Source organism: Balaenoptera musculus, chromosome 15 (assembly GCF_009873245.2).
Source record: "Balaenoptera musculus isolate JJ_BM4_2016_0621 chromosome 15, mBalMus1.pri.v3, whole genome shotgun sequence".
NCBI lineage: Eukaryota > Metazoa > Chordata > Mammalia > Artiodactyla > Balaenopteridae > Balaenoptera > Balaenoptera musculus.
The window spans coordinates 50566037-50583196 of record NC_045799.1 but is presented as its reverse complement, the minus strand read 5'-3'; the positions used below and the strand labels follow the sequence as shown (position 1 = coordinate 50583196).

The 17160-nt window shown below is 51.2% G+C and overlaps 1 protein-coding gene and 1 pseudogene across 4 annotated transcripts in view; both read right to left on the bottom strand.

Moving 5' to 3' along the window:
• CRAMP1 (cramped chromatin regulator homolog 1) overlaps positions 1-17160 on the bottom strand; it is a 59193-nt gene that overhangs the window by 25363 nt on the left and 16670 nt on the right. For all 4 annotated transcript variants that reach the window (XM_036826011.1, XM_036826014.1, XM_036826015.1 and 1 more), the window contains 3 exons: positions 15339-15492; positions 9414-9497; positions 6156-6204 (listed from right to left, as the gene is read on the bottom strand). In XM_036826011.1, coding sequence (XP_036681906.1) covers positions 6156-6204; positions 9414-9497; positions 15339-15492 — 287 coding nt within the window. The remainder of the gene's footprint in view (positions 1-6155; positions 6205-9413; positions 9498-15338; positions 15493-17160) is intronic.
• On the bottom strand, positions 1505-2043 carry LOC118881282 (annotated as a pseudogene).

Here is a 17160-nt window from a genome sequence, read left to right as displayed (position 1 = left end):
GGTGGCACAGTGGTTAAGAATCCGCCTGACAATACAGGGGAAACGGGATCGAGCCTGATCCAGGAAGATCTCACATGCCACAGAGCAACTAAGCCTGTGCGCCACAACTACTGAGCCTGCACTCTAGAGCCCGTGTGCTGCAACTACTGAAGCCCGTGCACCCAGAGCCCGTGCTCCGCAACAAGAGAAGGCACCGCAATGAGAAGCCCACGCACCACAACGAAGAGTGGCCCCCGCTCACCGCAACTAAAGAAAGCCTGCATGCAGCAACAAAGATCCAACACAGGCAGAGATAAATACATAAATAAATAAATAAAATTTAAATATATATATATGTAATAGGATAAACTTGCTGTGGAGTTAGGGAACAGAGCAGCTTTTAAAAAAAATCTATGTACTAGCTTATTTAAAGTGAACTTCAATCCTTTTATGTACTTCCCTTTCCTACTGTGATGTTTCCCTTTCCTATAGATTCTTGCTTCTCTTTTATTTAGAGAAGACCTTTCAATATTCTTTCTAGGATAAGTTTAGTATTGCTGTATTCCTTTAGTTTTTGCTTGTCTGAGAAATTCTTTATCTCTCCTTCAGTTCTAAATGATAATCTTGCTGGGTAGAGTATCCCACGTTGCAGGTTTTTCCCTTTCAGGACTTTGAATTTATCTTGCCACTCCCTTCTGGCCTGCAAAAGTTTCTGTAGAGAAATCAGCTGATAGCCTTATGCGGGTTCCCTTGTAACTGACTGTTTTTCTCTTGCTGTCTTTACAATCCTCTCTTTAACTTTTGTCATTTTAACTATGATATGTCTTAGGGTAGGTCTGTTTGGGTTCATATTGTTTTGGACCCTCTGTGCTTCCTGTCCCTTGATACATTTCCTTCTTTAGGTTTGGGAAGTTTTCAGCTATAATTTCTTCAAATACATTTTTGATCCCCTTTTCTCTTTCTTCTCCTTCTGGAATTCCTTTTATGCGTAGATTGGCACACTTTATATTAATCCATAGATCTCATATGTTGCTTTCATTTTTTTTCATTTGTCTGTCTGCTGTTCTGATTGGGTGATTTCTGTTATTCTATCTTCCAGATCACTTATTCGTTCTTCTACATTATTTAGTTTGCTATTTACTGTCTTTAGCTCAGTTTTCATCTTGGTAATTGAGTTGTCCGATTTTGACTGGTTGCTCTTTATACTTTCTAGATCCTTATATCAGTGATCTACATTTCTAACGACAGTCTTTCTTAATTCCGTCAGCATTTTTATTACCTCCTTTTTGAGCTCAGGGTTTGGTAGACTAGAAAGGTCTGTTTCATCATTTGTTCTCTCAGAGGATTTCTCTTGTTCTTTTACTTTATTTATTTTTTTAAAGATTTAAAAGTCTTATTTCTACAAATCACAGTTGATGAACATGAAACCTTCATACGTGGGCACCACTCTACAGGAACAGCTGTTCCCAGGAAAGGGGTGGCTTGACATGCAGAAACCTGCGCAGTCCAAAGTCCAGGGCGGAGTGGGATCAGGGGGCCCAAGGGCCTCTGCCAGAGCAGCCCCGATAGCCACAGAGTGTGCACTTGATGATCCAGTCCACTGACAGCTTATTTTGGGGTCCTGGCAAACGCAGTTTGTCCCCAAATCGGTGTTCCATGTCTGAATGCACCTCAGGCAGCATGATTTCTCATACACCTGCTTTTTCCGTTCTGCGATTAGGTTTTATCTGCATAGCCTTCTTTAATACTCATATAGTTCTGTTTATGGCTTTCTGCTTGTAGAAGAGATCAAAAATATAGTGGGTTTTCTGGTAGTGGATCCTGAAGATGGGCCACAGAGATTCCACTTTCCTCTTTCCCTCATGAGGTTCTGTTTCAGCTTCTCTCATCTTTTGATCTAATTCATCCAATGTTGGCTCCATCAACTCCAAGTCATCTAGGGGAGCTTTCCAGCTTCTTCTGACTTTAGGCATTTTTCCCACAAGATAATTTGCAAAGATCTTAGCATCTGTTTCCCAAGAGTATAACAGAAAGATCCCTGGTCTCTTCAGTTACAGACGTAGGTTCTTGTCCAGCTCTACCAATCAGTACATGACTTTGGGGAAATCACATTCCCTCTCTGGTCCTCAGTCTTATCAGAACCTCTGTCGCTGTCAGATGCCCCTTCTCTATTCTCTTGTTCTTTTAATTGGGAGGAGTTCCCCTGCTTTTTCATTTTATTTCTATTTCTCCAGTTATCTGGACAAGAAAACTCCAGGAAGCCAGCTCCCCTGCCATTGTGTTAGGAGGGGAGATTCAGAGAGGATGGGAGTCTGCAGGGACCAAGGCCTCCACTGAGACTGAGTGCTTGAATCTTAACCACCTCAACCCAGGGGAAATACAGGCAGCAGAGCGCTCCCAGGGATGTGCTGATGAGGCTGGAGTGGGGGTGCAGGAGCGGGAACCAAGAACATCAAGTCAGTTCTTAATCGCCTCCAATGAAGGGTGCTGGGAACAAGTGGACGTTTCTGCCATCCATCCCAAACAAAACACAACAATAGCAGGCAAGATTTAAAGAGCAGGGGGAGCCGTGTCACGTGGCACTTGTGTTTGTGATAACCACATTTTCCGTTAAACTGCTGTTTTGTGACTTCCTTTTTTTTTTTTTAGTGAATTGAACAGCCCCTGCTTTATGACTAGAGAACCATTCTGAGGTTATGAGTCCCTTCCCTTGCTCACAAATGGAAGTTCTATGAGCAGCCTGAGGCTGGTGCCGGCACAGGTGAAGCCTGGCCCCAGCCCAGGCTGCGGAGGTGCACCTGCAGGAGAATCAGGTCCTGCCCTCTGTCAGATGGAACAATGCGGAGGGTCCTATTTGAATCCTCCACTAGTGTCACAAAACAGGCAACAGAGTAATTCCTCTATGTGCATGGGAGTCAGGCTTTCCTCTCTGATATGAGGTTCATTTTCTTCTCTGAAAAGTTACTTGATAAATCTAATAAGCATGTGCTAAGTTCTATACTGCTGGGTCTGTGACCAATGTAATAAGATTCAACTTTAGAGCTTTTCTCAATTCATTTACTCCTTAATCCAATTTTACCATTTTATAACAAAGGGAGATTGACAGTTAACTGGAAAAGGTCTGCATGACAGGCAGGAACAGGAAGTTAGTTAAATACTCAATGCTTTTTGGTCTTAAGTCAAGGAGTACTTTTCCACAGGCACCTTACTAATTTCCCCCATCTCCGTCTTCACTTTTACAGGCCTTTTGCTTTGTTCTTAAAAACTGATGACGTGTTGGCGAAAGAACACACAGTAAATCAACGGAACAGAATTTCAAGTCTGGAAATAGACCCACATAGCACAGTCAACAGACCTTAGATGAAGGTGAAAAAGCAGCGAATGGAGGAAGGATGGACCCTCCAGCAGAGGGGGCCGAAACAACCGGACACCCACAGGCCACAAACTGAACCTTGGCATAAACATCACATCGTATACAAAAGTTAATTCAGAGTGGATCGTGGATTTATACATCAGACCACAAAACTTTTAGAAGAAAACACAGGAAAAAACTTTGTGACCTCGAGTTAAGCAACGACTTCTTAGATGTGACACTAAAAGCACAATCCACAAATGAAAAAGATGACAGACTGGACTCCATCACAGCTGAAAACGTCTACCCTGTGAAGGACACTGCTAAAGAGAGTGAGAAGGCGGGCCACAGACTGGGAGGAAAGATTGGCAAATCGCCTGACAAAAGGCTTGTGTCCGGAATATATAAAGGACACTCTAAACACAATGGACACAAGATTTGAAGAGGCACCTCACCAAAGAAGATACACAGATGGCCAGTGAGCATAACAAAGGTGTTCAACATCACTAGTCCTCAGGGAAACGAAGTCAAAACCACAATGAGACACACCTTCACCACTGGGGTGGCTCAAAAGAACAGACTGAACACACCAAGTGTGGGGAGCATGGGGAGCACCCGGAACCCCACCTGGAAAGCAGGCTGGCAGCTCCTTATAAAGTCTGCATGTGCTCACCACCTCCTCCCCTGGGGATTTGCGCAGGCAAGATGAGACAAAAAGCTGGAGGCCAATGCCGAGTCATTTACTCTCTGTAAACAGCCCGTGTCCCTCACTGGGGGTTGGATCAACAGACCACAGAACAGCCATACTGGGGACACTACTCCACAGAGGCGTGGACCACAGACCCACGCAGCCACATGGACAGATCCCAGGGTGTACTGCTGAGTGGAAGATGCCAACCTCGGAAGGCCACACACGGCACAATCTCACTGAGATGACATTCTGGGAAAGGCGTGTACGCACAACACTGCTCGAACATCTCAGATCCTGGAGCAAACATAGCTTCCACCTGATGGGCACAGGGCAGATGTGAGGGTGGGAAGGAAGGCCAGATGCTAAAGCTGCAGCAGGTGAATAGGGAGGTGCAATAAACAACCCCCAGGGCTAAGGCTGGTGGCCTCTCTCCCTACTTGCCTCTGACCACCCCCCACACCTCTGGGAGGCTCCATGTGCCCAGTGGTACCAGCTGGCCAGACCACCTTCACTCCCCGGCTGCTGGAGAGAATCACTGCTCTTTCGCACGGCAGTGATACGTACAACCTAGTCACTCTCAGGCCTGGCTCCAAACTGATGGTAGTTCATAGACACAGAGCCTGGAGGATCCAACATGAGCCTCTGTAAGGTCAGACGCTGGGCTGGAGTCAAAGCAGAAATGCACACAGTCAACCTGGCAGGGACTCAACCTGAGGGAAGTGGGCTCGCTGGCCGTCCGACACCAGACCGAGGGAGGAAAACAACCAGGGTGCAAGACAACGTCCTGCTGATGTAGCAGAGGCCAGGGAAACTATTCCCAGGGATGGTTCGACCTACAGGACAGCTGGCCATCGAGCAGCAGGGGCCTGGGGATGGCGGGCGGGTCCGTCTAAGATGAGGAGTGGAGAGGTCCACGTGGGAACGCAGAGGCTCTGATGGGGTGAGTGGGAAGGACAGGGTGGCCGCCAATGAGGACCCCACACCAGGTGAGAAATCCAGACAGTGTAACGGGGGATGGTCAGGCTGTGCCTTGGAGTCCAGCACAGCCTCAGTGCTGAGGGACTGGGCCAGAGCAGCCATGAGAGAGGCAAAGGGCTGCAAGAGACGGACAGGCCCGCCTGCCATGCTTCCAACTACTTGCAGAGAGGAGTGACAGGCGCTGACTGAGAGACCCTCAGAGTGCAAGGTCGGGGGCATCCTTCCCAGGAAGAGATGCTGGAGGCTTCCAGCTGGAACACAGGAAACATCCAGGCCGTAATGGGACTTGTACGTCGAGGCAGAGAAATGGGGGACAAGTCAGATCTGGGATCCTTCACTCAGAAAAGGTAACAGAAGCCCTGGGAAGAGTTAAAGTAGCCAAAGGAGAGGGTGCAGGGACAGGAGAGCCTGGGGGCAGTGCCGAGACAGCCCCAGGAGGGCGGTTCCGGGAGCTGGAGAGCAGCTCAAGGTCAGACACCTGGCCGGAGCCCAGGGACCTACTAGCAAGGCTGTCAGAGCGCAGGGGGCAGCAGGCAAGCCAAAGAGCCACTGGACAACGCAAGGACAGGGCACGGTGGCTTTTCCATGCAGCAAGTCCCGGTATGGCCTCTCTGGGGCAGAAACGGTCACAGCCGTCAGGTCAGAGCTGCGTGGGGATCCCCGGTGGTTTTGTGTGATCGGAAGGCCAGGAGTGTGAGAGCAGAACAGAGTCAGACTCAGCTTGACCTCGAGAGGCACAAAGAGGAACGGCGGGCAGAGGAAGTGCGGAAGGACCAGAAACATGCACCAGGAAGGCCGGGAGGGCAGGCCTTCTAGAAGCAAAGGAGACCCCCACACCATGAAATGCACAAGGTTGAGGAAAAGAGCGAGACAGTGAGAAGGTGAGGGCTGAGTGGAGACCCGCAGAAGAACAAGAACGGGGCCCCCAGGATGGGGAGAAGCTGGGGGCAGGTCAGTCAGTCCCCCGGGCTGGCCACCTCCTCACGGGCAGATGCTTAACTGTGAGGGTGTCAGGGCTAACTCTGAGGACTTCAGGATTTAATGGTCCTCACTGAGAAAAGGGGAGAAAACTGCACATATTTCGAGGTCTATATTTGAGAGAAAAGTGCAAACTCCCACAAGGAGCCGGCCTGCCTCACACACAGCTCTACTCACCCAGCCTGAATGAGCTCGTTCAGCTTCGTGGCGTTCTTGTCGTCCATGCCTTTGATGGAAAAACAAACACACGTGAGCGTCAAGTAGTCAGGAGCGAAGCCCAGCAAGACCCCACAGAATAATCTCCAACGCAGACTCCAAACCGCTCAACGGGGTAGTCAAGGTCTTCCACAGTAAGACCCCATGTTAGCTGCAGGCCCTCCCCCAGGGCCCACACACATCACCTGTGCTGAGAGCACTGTCTCTGCCCACCTGGACATCCTCGGGGAGGGGACCACTCCCACCTCTGCACAGCTCATCACGCCTCCAAACTCCCACCCCAGCCCCCCTGCCGCGCTGGACTGCCACTCGCCCCCAACCGCCTTGTTCAGAGACTCCCCTTTCTCCGGGCCCACCTTGCCCCACACACTCTTGTCCTGCGGGGCTCCTGGGTTACCTGCGGGCCCGCCTCTGTCAGCTCTGAACGACAGACTGACACCCTGCATGTTTACTAGAGCGGACGCCCCTTTCCTCTGCCCCACCCCCCACTCATTGCTGCCCTCAGGACACGTGAGACAGGAAGTGTAGTAACCAGGTAAAGGGAGGATGGAGGTGGTGCGTATGTGCAGGCCACTGTGAGATTCTTTGAACCCTGCTGAATATTTGGGGAATAAAACACAACAGGCCACAAACACACAGCCAGGCTGAAAACCAAAGACAAGGACAAAACCTTAAAAGCCGCCGGAGAAAAACAACGCATCCTCTACAGAGGAACACAGACATAAATGGCCAGTGACCTCTCAGCCATGAAGAAAAAACTGTCATCAAAATCCCACATCCGGCAAAAATACTTTTTAAGAACAAAGATGAAATAAAGACTTTTCAGATAAATGACAACGGTAAGAATTCATAGCCGGCACAGAGGCATGGTGAGAAAGCCTGAAGGAAGCCCGGCAGGCTGAAGGGACATGTGCCAGATGGAAACGGATCTTCAGGAAACAGTGCTTGGCACCAGGGAAGGCAAACGCAGACCCCATCCCTAAACAAGCCAGACGCAGCCCTGGCCTCCAACAGCATGGACCACACAAGCACAGTCAGTGTAAGTGACCGCTGGGGCTATGCGTGAGCATGTGACACGAGAGCCAGCCTGTCGGGGACGTTCGTGGACCTGTGAGCTGAGACCAAAGGGGAGGGAAGGGCCCATGGGTCCTGCATCCGGCAGCCTGGATGGACGGAGTGATAGACAGAAGGCCCGGAGGGTGGGACCACCACAACTTCGGGGTTCAAGTCACCAGATAGGGGCACCATGCAAGGAACCTCCCTTTGAAGAGAAGCCATTTCAACCAACTGGTGAGGACTGCAGACAGCCGAGGTCTTCCCCAGCCTGTCCTGATACCCGCATGGCACCAGGCCTGGGGCAAAGTGTGACTTGTCACTCAACAGCCCAGGAGGCTTGAATAGTCATCCGTTTCCATTGAAACTGAGGGTCCTCAGGCCCTTTTCAAGGGGGAACGCCGCCCAGCTCACGCAGCTGCTGTGACACAAGCTGAGGTGTGTCAAAGGACCAGGAACACAGCAGACTCAGTCTATGTCTTAAGAATCGCATGTCTGGAGACCTCAGTTACAAAAAGCATGTTAACAAAGAGCATGCTCTGACCACCGGAGCTCAGACACGTGTTCCCAGTAGCCCAGAAAGGGCTACCACTGTGTGCAGGGTAGGCGGACAACTGCCCATCCCAGCGAGCTCCTTCCCCCACAAACCTTCACCAAAGGACACAACAGTGTCCCAGCAGGTGGATCAGTGGGTGGGTGCAGTGGGGGCTCAGAGGGAGGGCCCCACCAAGGTGGAGTGCTGTGAAGCAGCTTTGGGAGCCCCAAGCCCAGGTGGGGCCTCACGGGGATGTGCGTGCGTGTGTGTGTGTGTGTGCATATGTGTGCACACGTGCACTCGAGTGCTGCTGGACCAGGAGGGACCAACCAGGTGTCACCAGCAGGACTAGGAGCAGATGAGCTGGAGGGGACGCCAGGCAGGAAGATGGGCTGAAGTCCAAGTGCAGAGGCCCCTTGGGTCAGGGGACCCAGGTGACACCCCAAGGGTAACAGGAAGCTGACAAGAGGATGAGGCCTGCCTCCTGTGGGGAGCGCTCGGGCTGGGATGCTGGGATGTGGGAGATGGAGGACGGGGCCCCAACATGCTGCCAGGACCAGGAGTATTTTAGGGCAAGGACAGTGAGGAGGACAGACAAGGAAGCAGGGATTCCAGGGGGTGGGGCCCCAGAGCCCCCTCAACAGCACTCAAAGCAGGAGCCGGGGGTTTGTTTAAGTAAGTTGTCAGCCTGCAGGAGCATGGGGCGGGGAGCCAGGCCACCTGTCCCTTCCTTTGGAGGCTCCTGGACTTCTTGCCTGTTTCAGGAAGGGCGGGTCACCCAGGGAATGCCCACCCTGCCCGTCCTCCTGCCCGGCTATGACGTGTTAGGTGACAGCTTACAATCATCTCATAGTGTCTCATTTAATCTTCAGAGTGGCCCTGCAGGTGTGTGCCCTTCCAACCCACGTGACAGGTGGACAACTGGGGGCTGGAGAGGCGAGGCTGAGGCCTCTTGTCTGTGGTCACATGGGGAGGCCAGAGCACCTGTGCATCTAAAAGGAATCTAGTTACGAGGAGATGCTCAGAGCAAGGCAAAGGGAGGGGCCCAGACCCTTCAGTGTACCAGGGTCGGGAAAGGCCAGAAAGTGGGGGCTGTTCTAGGTCAAGACTCAAGAGACACGGCAGCTGTGAGCGGGCACTGTTCCCAATAGGCATGCCCTGCCCGGCGTGGTGGGACGCACTGGGAGATCTGAGTTTGGGCAGGATACCAGGTGAGGCTGTGGTACCCACTTGATAAATGTTAAATGTGCTTGCTGGGCATGCAGGAGAATGTCCTTGCTCACTGGGGCCAATGGCTGAGGGGTTTAGAGTGGGCTCAGATGTCTGCAACTTACAGTCACACAGCTGAACAAGAAAAAATGCAAGTGTGTGGAGGAGGGACAGGAACGGGAGAGACAGTAACACAAACATGGCCAAGGTTCAGGACCCATGAATCTAAAAGACGGTATGTGGGGGTTGTTACATTCTCCTTTGATTTTTCTGTATGTTAAAACGTTCTGTGCGTTAAAATGTTTTCAAAATGAAAAGTCGGAGAGAAAACAGAAGAGCCCCCAGGACTAAAACTCCAACTGTAAGAGGACAGCAGGCAGGCCCTGCCGGGAGGAGGCCACCCCTGAGCAAAGGGTACTCACAGCCCCCGATCTTCTTGCGCAGCTCCCCATAGCAGATCAGGCCATACAGCTCCTGGGACGACTTCTTCAGCCCGCGAGAGAACACTGAAAATGAGGAAAGGTTGCGGCTTTAGAAGGAGAAAACACAGATGTGCGGGGCTTGCCCAGCTTGTGCGCACACCAGGGTGCTGGGGGACACTTCTTGGCTTTGACCACTGCACCATGGACCACAGGGTGTTAACATCAGGGGACACTGGGCAGAGTACACGGCAACATGATGCTGTTTTTGCAATTTTCAAAATAAAAAGTTAGAAGAGAAAAAGGGGGTGGTTTAGAAAACTAGTCGTAACAGGCAGAGCAACGTCCCCAGAGGGGAAAACGGGACGTCCAGCATGGCCAGCTTCAGCGAGGTAGAGGAGGGTCAGGACCACCTCTCTGTGCAGAGAACCCACCCAAGCTCCACGAGGGGCTGGCAGCACGGGAACCAAGGAGGCCCACCTCTTATGCCTCCTGGGACGACAGACAACTCGCCCCAGGCCTGGGGCCAGAAGGAAGAGGAAATGCGGCTTGAGTGCTCCGGACGCCCCCTTGCTTGTCAGCAGCAGACCACAGTGTGATTTGGGAGGCAACACGCAGGGTTAAGCCAGCCCATGTACAGCCTGCTCGTGGCTGGAGGAGACCACACTACCAGGTATGAGCAGAAATGCTGAGGGAGGCTCCAGAGGCTCTGTAATAGACTGATTCGGCCCCGATGCCCGCCCTGGACACCTACCTGCAGGCGTCTCTGACTCCAGGAAAGAAATCCTCACGTGCTCAAGCCACTGTTACCTTGAGTCTCTGTATTGTGTGACGCCAAGCCTGACAGCACCTTGTAAGCCTGGTTACTGCCCAGTTGGCCCCTTTCCGATCATCTCACAGGGCAATGACCACTGCCATGTGTCCCTCTCACAGCTGTTCTCTCCCCAGAGACCCCCTTTCAAAGATTTGGCTGTGTGTGATTACAACAATAGGAAAGGAAAAGAAAAGTATATTAGTAAATAGAAAGTAAAGTTCTGAATGAATGACCTAAAACAAGGATTCTGAACCTCGGATAGCCTCTGAGGAGCCTGGGCTCTGCTAACATCACACGCCAACAATTCCCAAAGGTTCTCCTGAGAGAAAGACCGATAGTCTCAGCGGACTCTCACAGGGACCGCTACTCAGGAGCCTTACGATCCACTATGCAGTCGATAAACAAACGTGGGCTTTCAGACAACGGAACAATACTCAGCCATAGAATGGAATGAACGGACCCTAAAAAAGCCTAACACACCCTACAATCTGGATGCACCTGGAAAACATCATGCTCAGTGAAAGAAACCAGACACTAAAGGCCCCGCATTGTATGACTCCACTGATATGAAGCGTCCAGGAGAGACAGAGATCTGTGGCTCCGTGGTTGCCGGGGCTGGGGGAGGGGCTGCGAAACAGCTGCACAGCGTGGAACCCAGTGTGACCACCAGTGCAGCACCAAGAGGCGGGCAGGCCTCTGGCCTCACGCGGTCAACCGGCTGCCACCAGCTCTGAAAGGTGATCAGGACCAGTGAGAGACATCGGTGCAGCCCTCGGCTCAACAGAAAGAAGGCACTTCCCATGGGGCCACACCGGGACACCAAGGGCATGTGGGTCAGGCAGAAGACACTGCAGAGGGGCTTCCCTGGTGGCGCAGTGGTTAAGAATCCTCCTGCCAATGCAGGGGACAAGGGTTCGAGCCCTGGTCTGGGAAGATCCCACATGCCACAGAGCAACTAAGCCCATGTGCCACAACTACTGAGCCTGCACTCTAGAGCCCGTAAGCCACAACTACTGAGCCTGTGTGCCGCAACTACTGAAGCCCACGTGCCTAGAGCCCATGCTCCGCAACAAGAGAAGCCACTGCAATGAGAAGCCCGTGTACTGCAATGAAGAGTAGCCCCCGCTCACTGCAACTAGAGAAAGCCCAAGCGCAGCAACGAAGACCCAACGCAGCCAAAAATAAATAAATTTTTTTTAAAAAGTTAAAAAAAAGAAGACACTGCAGAGAAGGGAGAATGGCCCCGGCGGGGCTGACCCTGCAGAGCTGACTGTGGAACTGAGGGCGGCTGATGCGTCCACCCTTCATCCAAGTTGGAAAAAGAGCTGAAGGGGAATGATACCTCCAGTGGGGGAGGGGAGTTTAGGAGGCTGTCCAGCAGGCAGAGGTGACAAAAATGCCCAGGAAAGACACATCCACTCTAGATGTCCCACAGAGCCCAGTGTGGCTGCCCTGCAACACGCCTCTGGACCTCGGGGCAGACGAAGCAACACGTCCACACCGGGAGCCTGGGTGGTCCACTCTGCCCATAGCCTGGTGGTGGTGAAAGCACAGAACGTGCTAGAGCACGGCTCCTGGAATCACCGCCCACCGCCTGATCTCCAGGTAGCTTCCTACTCCCTTCCCCTTCTCGTGTTGCTGAGGCCTTCACGTTGGAAGAGAGTGTTTTGAGACCAGCCAAAGCAGATGAAAGACCTGCTCTCGCGGAATGACTTTCAGAAAGAACAGACTATGTAACAACAAAAAAGAAAAATGCAGAAGACAGAGAAAGAGCCAAACAGCTAAAACTCGTTTCTGCGTGCCAGCCTGGAGGGAGGGAGGGTGTTCGTGATGACGAGAGATAATAACAACAGCGCACTGGACTCGACAGGACCAGAGTCGACATTTTCAAATCAACTAGGGATGTGAGCAACAGTCTGAGCTAAGGATGAACACAGCCAGCAGACAAAGAGACTCCGTGGAGACGGCCTGACAAAGAACAAAATGCTGCCGACTTGCCACAATGCACCACAGCCATCGAGAGGCTTACGTTCATGGCCACATGGACACTGAGAGCACACGTGCGTGCGCCCGTGCACACGCACGCGCAAACACACACACACCAGTAGCAAAAGACTTGTGGGTCAGACCGAGGGACTGCTGCAAAGCGTGGAAACTGAGCGCCCACTTCCCAGGGTCCCTAGAAGGAGCAGCAACCTCACTACACAGATATGGCACTAGAAGAGGTTGGAGCCACCATTCTGTTTGTGTTGTATCTTCCTCATCAAGATGTCAGGCTGGACGGGTGTCCCCTGAAGTGGAAGGCTTTTAAGCAGGAAAGATACCTTAAAAAGACTCGTGAGAAGCAAAAGGATTTAACTGGCCAGAGAGAGCCTCGGTGGGGTCATAAACTCAGCAGAAAGCAGGCACTGCACGTGGGGCCTCGTGAAACAGGCCTTGCCCAGAGTAACATGCACTTGTCTGTCAGTTGCTCCTTCCTGCCTTTGTCATGGACAGAACCAGATGGGAAATGCGGGGAGAGGCAGACAGACCCCCAGGACAGAGGGCCAGACACACATCTTCCCGGAGGGTTGTCAGACAGTGCTGTGACGGGGTGCTCACAATGAGACAATTAGCAGTAACGTTAGTATAATTTTACCTCAGTTGTGTGAATTTATCTGAAGAAAAGTGCTATATGAATAAAGATACCCACCCTGCGTTATTTAAAAACACTGTTAAGTGACTTGCAAATCCAAAAGGAGAAGTAAAATGTATTCATTTGTAGTATCTCCACTCAAAGAAATACATTTAATAAAAAACACATGGAGGGACTTGCCTGGTGGTCCAGTGGTTAAGAATCCACCTTCCTATGCAGGGGACGCAGGTTCAAGTCCTGGTCAGGGAACTAAGATCTCACATGCCGTGCCACAACTACTGAGACCACGTGCCACAAACAGAGAGAAGCCCATGCACCGCAACGAAAGATCCTGCATGCTGCTACTAAGACCTGACGCAGCCGAATAAATAAAAAATTAATTAAAAAAAGAACTGATCACCAAGCATTAGGTTAAGAAAACTTATCAATACTGAAAAAACTAAAACAGATGTCATTTAAAAAACAAACACATGAAGAAATTCTACATCAACATGAAAAGGTGGTGTGAAAACAGTACTTGTAAGGCAGACAAAAGTCAGGAGACAGAGCGAGAGGGGTACAATGGGAAGAGGATGCTGCCCGGACTCGGACCTCCACTCCCCGCATCGTTGGGGTGGACAGGGGCCAGGGCCTCCATCGCCGAGCTGGGGCTTTCTCCTCCGCCCAAGCAAGTGCATTACAGGCACCTCCAGGGAAGAGCACGCCACGTGCCCAACGACAGGCAGCAGTGGGGACAAGAGAGGATTCAGGGGAGGATTTCTGGGACAACTGACACAGGAGCTGAGTCCTGGTGAACAGGTTAGGGAGGACAACCAGGTGGGAGTGGCAGGAGTGTGGCAGGAGTCAAGGTGTGAAGGAAAGTGCAGGTAAGGAGGGAGGTGACTCCATTCCCCGGGGCCGTGGCAAGTCATGGTGCGGGCCTCTGGTGGGGCAGAGGGAGGGGGCTCAGGCAAGGGAGCGGTCGGGCAGATGAGCATCTTGTGTGGATCTCACAGCTCAAAGGCTGGGTTAGGAAGGGCAGGACCGGACAGTGGGAGAGCAGCACTGGTCTAGGGCAGGACCAAGGCAGGCCGGGCGGTGAGGACAGATCTGAGAAGCTCGGAGTAGAACCAGAAACACTGGCAGGTGAGTAAGAGATGCCCCCAAAGATTCAAAGGGAAATACATTCAGGGGACACTGTCGTAGGACAGAACCAGATGGGGATTCCCTGGCGGTCCAGTGGTTAGGACTCTGCGCTTTCACTGCTGGGGCCCGGGTTCAGTCCCTGGTCAGGGAACTAAGATCCTGCAAGCCACGTGGCATGGCCAAAAAAAAAAAAAAAAAAAAACCAGATGGGAAATGCAGTGAGCGTAACAACCATCACCAGACCCTGGGACCTCCCAGTCCCTGAGAGCCCCAGCGCTGGCCGATGGCAGGGAGGAAGGACTTCTCCAGGGCAGAGGACAGCAAATCGCAGGCCAGATCCGGCCCAAGGGCTGTCTTTGTAAACAGGCAACTGCAGCAACATGCATTCCTCTATGTATTATCCAGAATGAGCTAGAAAGCAGGGTGAAGTGGTTTCAATAAAGACCATAAAACCCCAAAGCCAAAAATATCAATATTCACCATCTGACCTTCTACAGAAAAAGACAGCTTGAATCACTGTCTCTGGGCCTTTCTAAGGCCGGACGAGGAATCCCTGGCCCTGGAATCCCGACCTAAGGGAAAGCCAGCGAGGAGAGCCAGATGGGTCAGCTGGGGGAGGCTAGGACACACTGACTGGCCAAGAGAACACCTGCAGGGCACAGGCAAAGGTTCAAAGGGGAGTGACGTGACCACAGCAACCACAATTATTCTGGATCAGAACTGATGTTATTTGGAGGGTGTGTCAGAAATCAGTGCAGTCGGTGGAAGCACACATGTGGAGAGACCGATCGACGAGAGAAGCAGCAGGAACGACACAGACACAGGATTCTTCCGGCGTGTGGACACAGGAGGCAGCAATGCCTCCCCTTAGGACAGAGGTGCTCTGAGCAGGAAGTCAGAACCGCACCTGGCGATGACCTAGACTCATGAATTAAAGATGGCGCCACACAAACTGGACTCAGACACAGAGCCTGGAAAAAGAGCCTGGGAAAAGCCCTGGAACGCCAGCCCTCCACCCGCGCTGACGCACGCCAGGCCCTGCCCGACCCTCACCCCACTGGGGCCCCCTTGGGAGAAGGGCGGGCAACGGCGAGGTGTGATTCTGGACCATGGTGCCCTCCCTCCCGGGGCGGAGGAGCAAGCCAGGGACTCAGACACCACAGGCTTCCTTGTAACTAAGCCTGACCACCAGTTACGAGGCCTCCTGTCAGACAAAGCACCATAGGTGAGTACATCCCAGGCCGTGTGGCTGGGTGAGAATGCCAGAGGTGTGGCCTGCAGGTTTGCGGAAGCCACGCTCCTGGACCAGAAGCCACCCCGCCTCTGGCCCCAGGAAGCCGGCCTAGGCACTCACCGTTGTCGAAGTCGATGTACTTGGTGATCTTGTGCCACGTGCGATAGTAGAAGTGCCGGACCTGCTCCTTGTTCTTCACCATGCTGGCGGGCTTGCCTTTCTTCTTGTATTTCAGAGCAATGTTGTTCTGAATCGCTTCAAAGTCTTTCCCATGCTGGAAAAGAAAGTCCACATTAAAAGCACGAGGTTATAGGGAGGGTGGGAGGGAGACGCAAGAGGGAGGAGATATGGGGACGTATGTATATGTATGGCTGATTCACTTTGTTATAAAGCAGGAACTAACACACCATTGTAGAGCAATTATACTCCAATAAAGATGTTAAAAAAAAAAAACAAAACACGAGGTTACAACAAGGCAGCCTTCTGTACAATGCAGACACTTCCTGAAAAGGGAGAAAAGGGACCGCTGTGGTTAAGCAAGTGTCCTTCACGGCTCCTACTTGTGCATGAACTTCAACCTGGCTTCCCCAGAACCTCAGGTTTCAATCAGAATAATGGATAAAGCAGCAACAGAACTATCATAGCATGTGGATACCAATGAGGCAAGGACCCCGGAGCAGTAGAAACATGAAGCTCAACACTTAGACAAAGGACTTAATCTCCAGAGTTCTTTAGAGCCCATGAAATGAGACACCCCCATGAAGACAATAACCAGAAGACACAACACAAGGATGGAGGGGCTCAGGGTGCTGTATATCTGGCATCTTAAAATAAAACAACAAATCAACTATTCAGAAACAGCTTCACTGATTTGATCATACAAAAGGTATTCTATGTTCAAACAGGGATAACAAATATGAATGTTTATTAAGAGAATCATGCAGAATATGCTCTGAATACATCTGTGGGCCTTCCTTCAACACCTCCATGTAAAAGCTGAGTACATCTTAGATTTTCAGAATGGAATTTATGTTCCAGAGAACACAGTCCCCATCAGTGCTGTTCAGGTACTGATGCAATGAGAACCAACTACTGATACTACTCATGAACTACTGATACTCTCATCAAAACCAAGCCAGCAAGAAGCACTGGGAAGGACCTGGAGGTAATGGCACCCCAGCAGCAATGAGCACCTCTGGTACCCAGATCTTGGTTTCTAAATCCCACTTTCCAAAAGGAACCACGGCTCCTTGGAAAAATGGCCAATGCCAGGTCTGGGGCAGGGAAAATACCAGGTGAGCCTAGAATATCTTGTGGTGCCAGAAAGTGAGAAAGTGCTCAAAGTGTAAGGGGAACATGTTAGAAGGACACAGCAGCCAACCTGAAGAGGCTCCCAGTGGGCAAATCTAGAACAATCTGGGCAACAAAATCACAATGATATGAATGGATTATAACCCATGGAAGAGAATAAGTATCCCTGAGTCCATACAGGTACAAAAAAATAATTGAATAAATACATAAATGGAGGAGAAGGGAGAGCTTTTCCTTGCATGGGATTTCCACTTAATAAATGTAGAAAGAATAACAGAATCAGAAGGTCATCACTGGGTAAACACCACAGTAATAGTTTTTCCAGGTAAGAAGAGGCAATGGTTGCTTAAATTAGTGGGAGAAAGAATGATGAGAAACAGGGTATTTACACAGTCTCAAAGTAAAAAAAAAAAAAGAAAAAAAGACTTGGCAGTGGAGAACCTGGGAGATGCCACCTGAATGCAGTGATCAAGGTTCACACAGCCAGGCCTGAGACAGATCGCATTGCACACTCTGGACAGGATGCACCAAGGATGCACAGCAATCCCACGGTACTCTTGACAGAAAACACAAAACATGAACTTATCTGTGCAGAAACATCAGGTAAGCCCAATGAGGGGCACTCTATGAA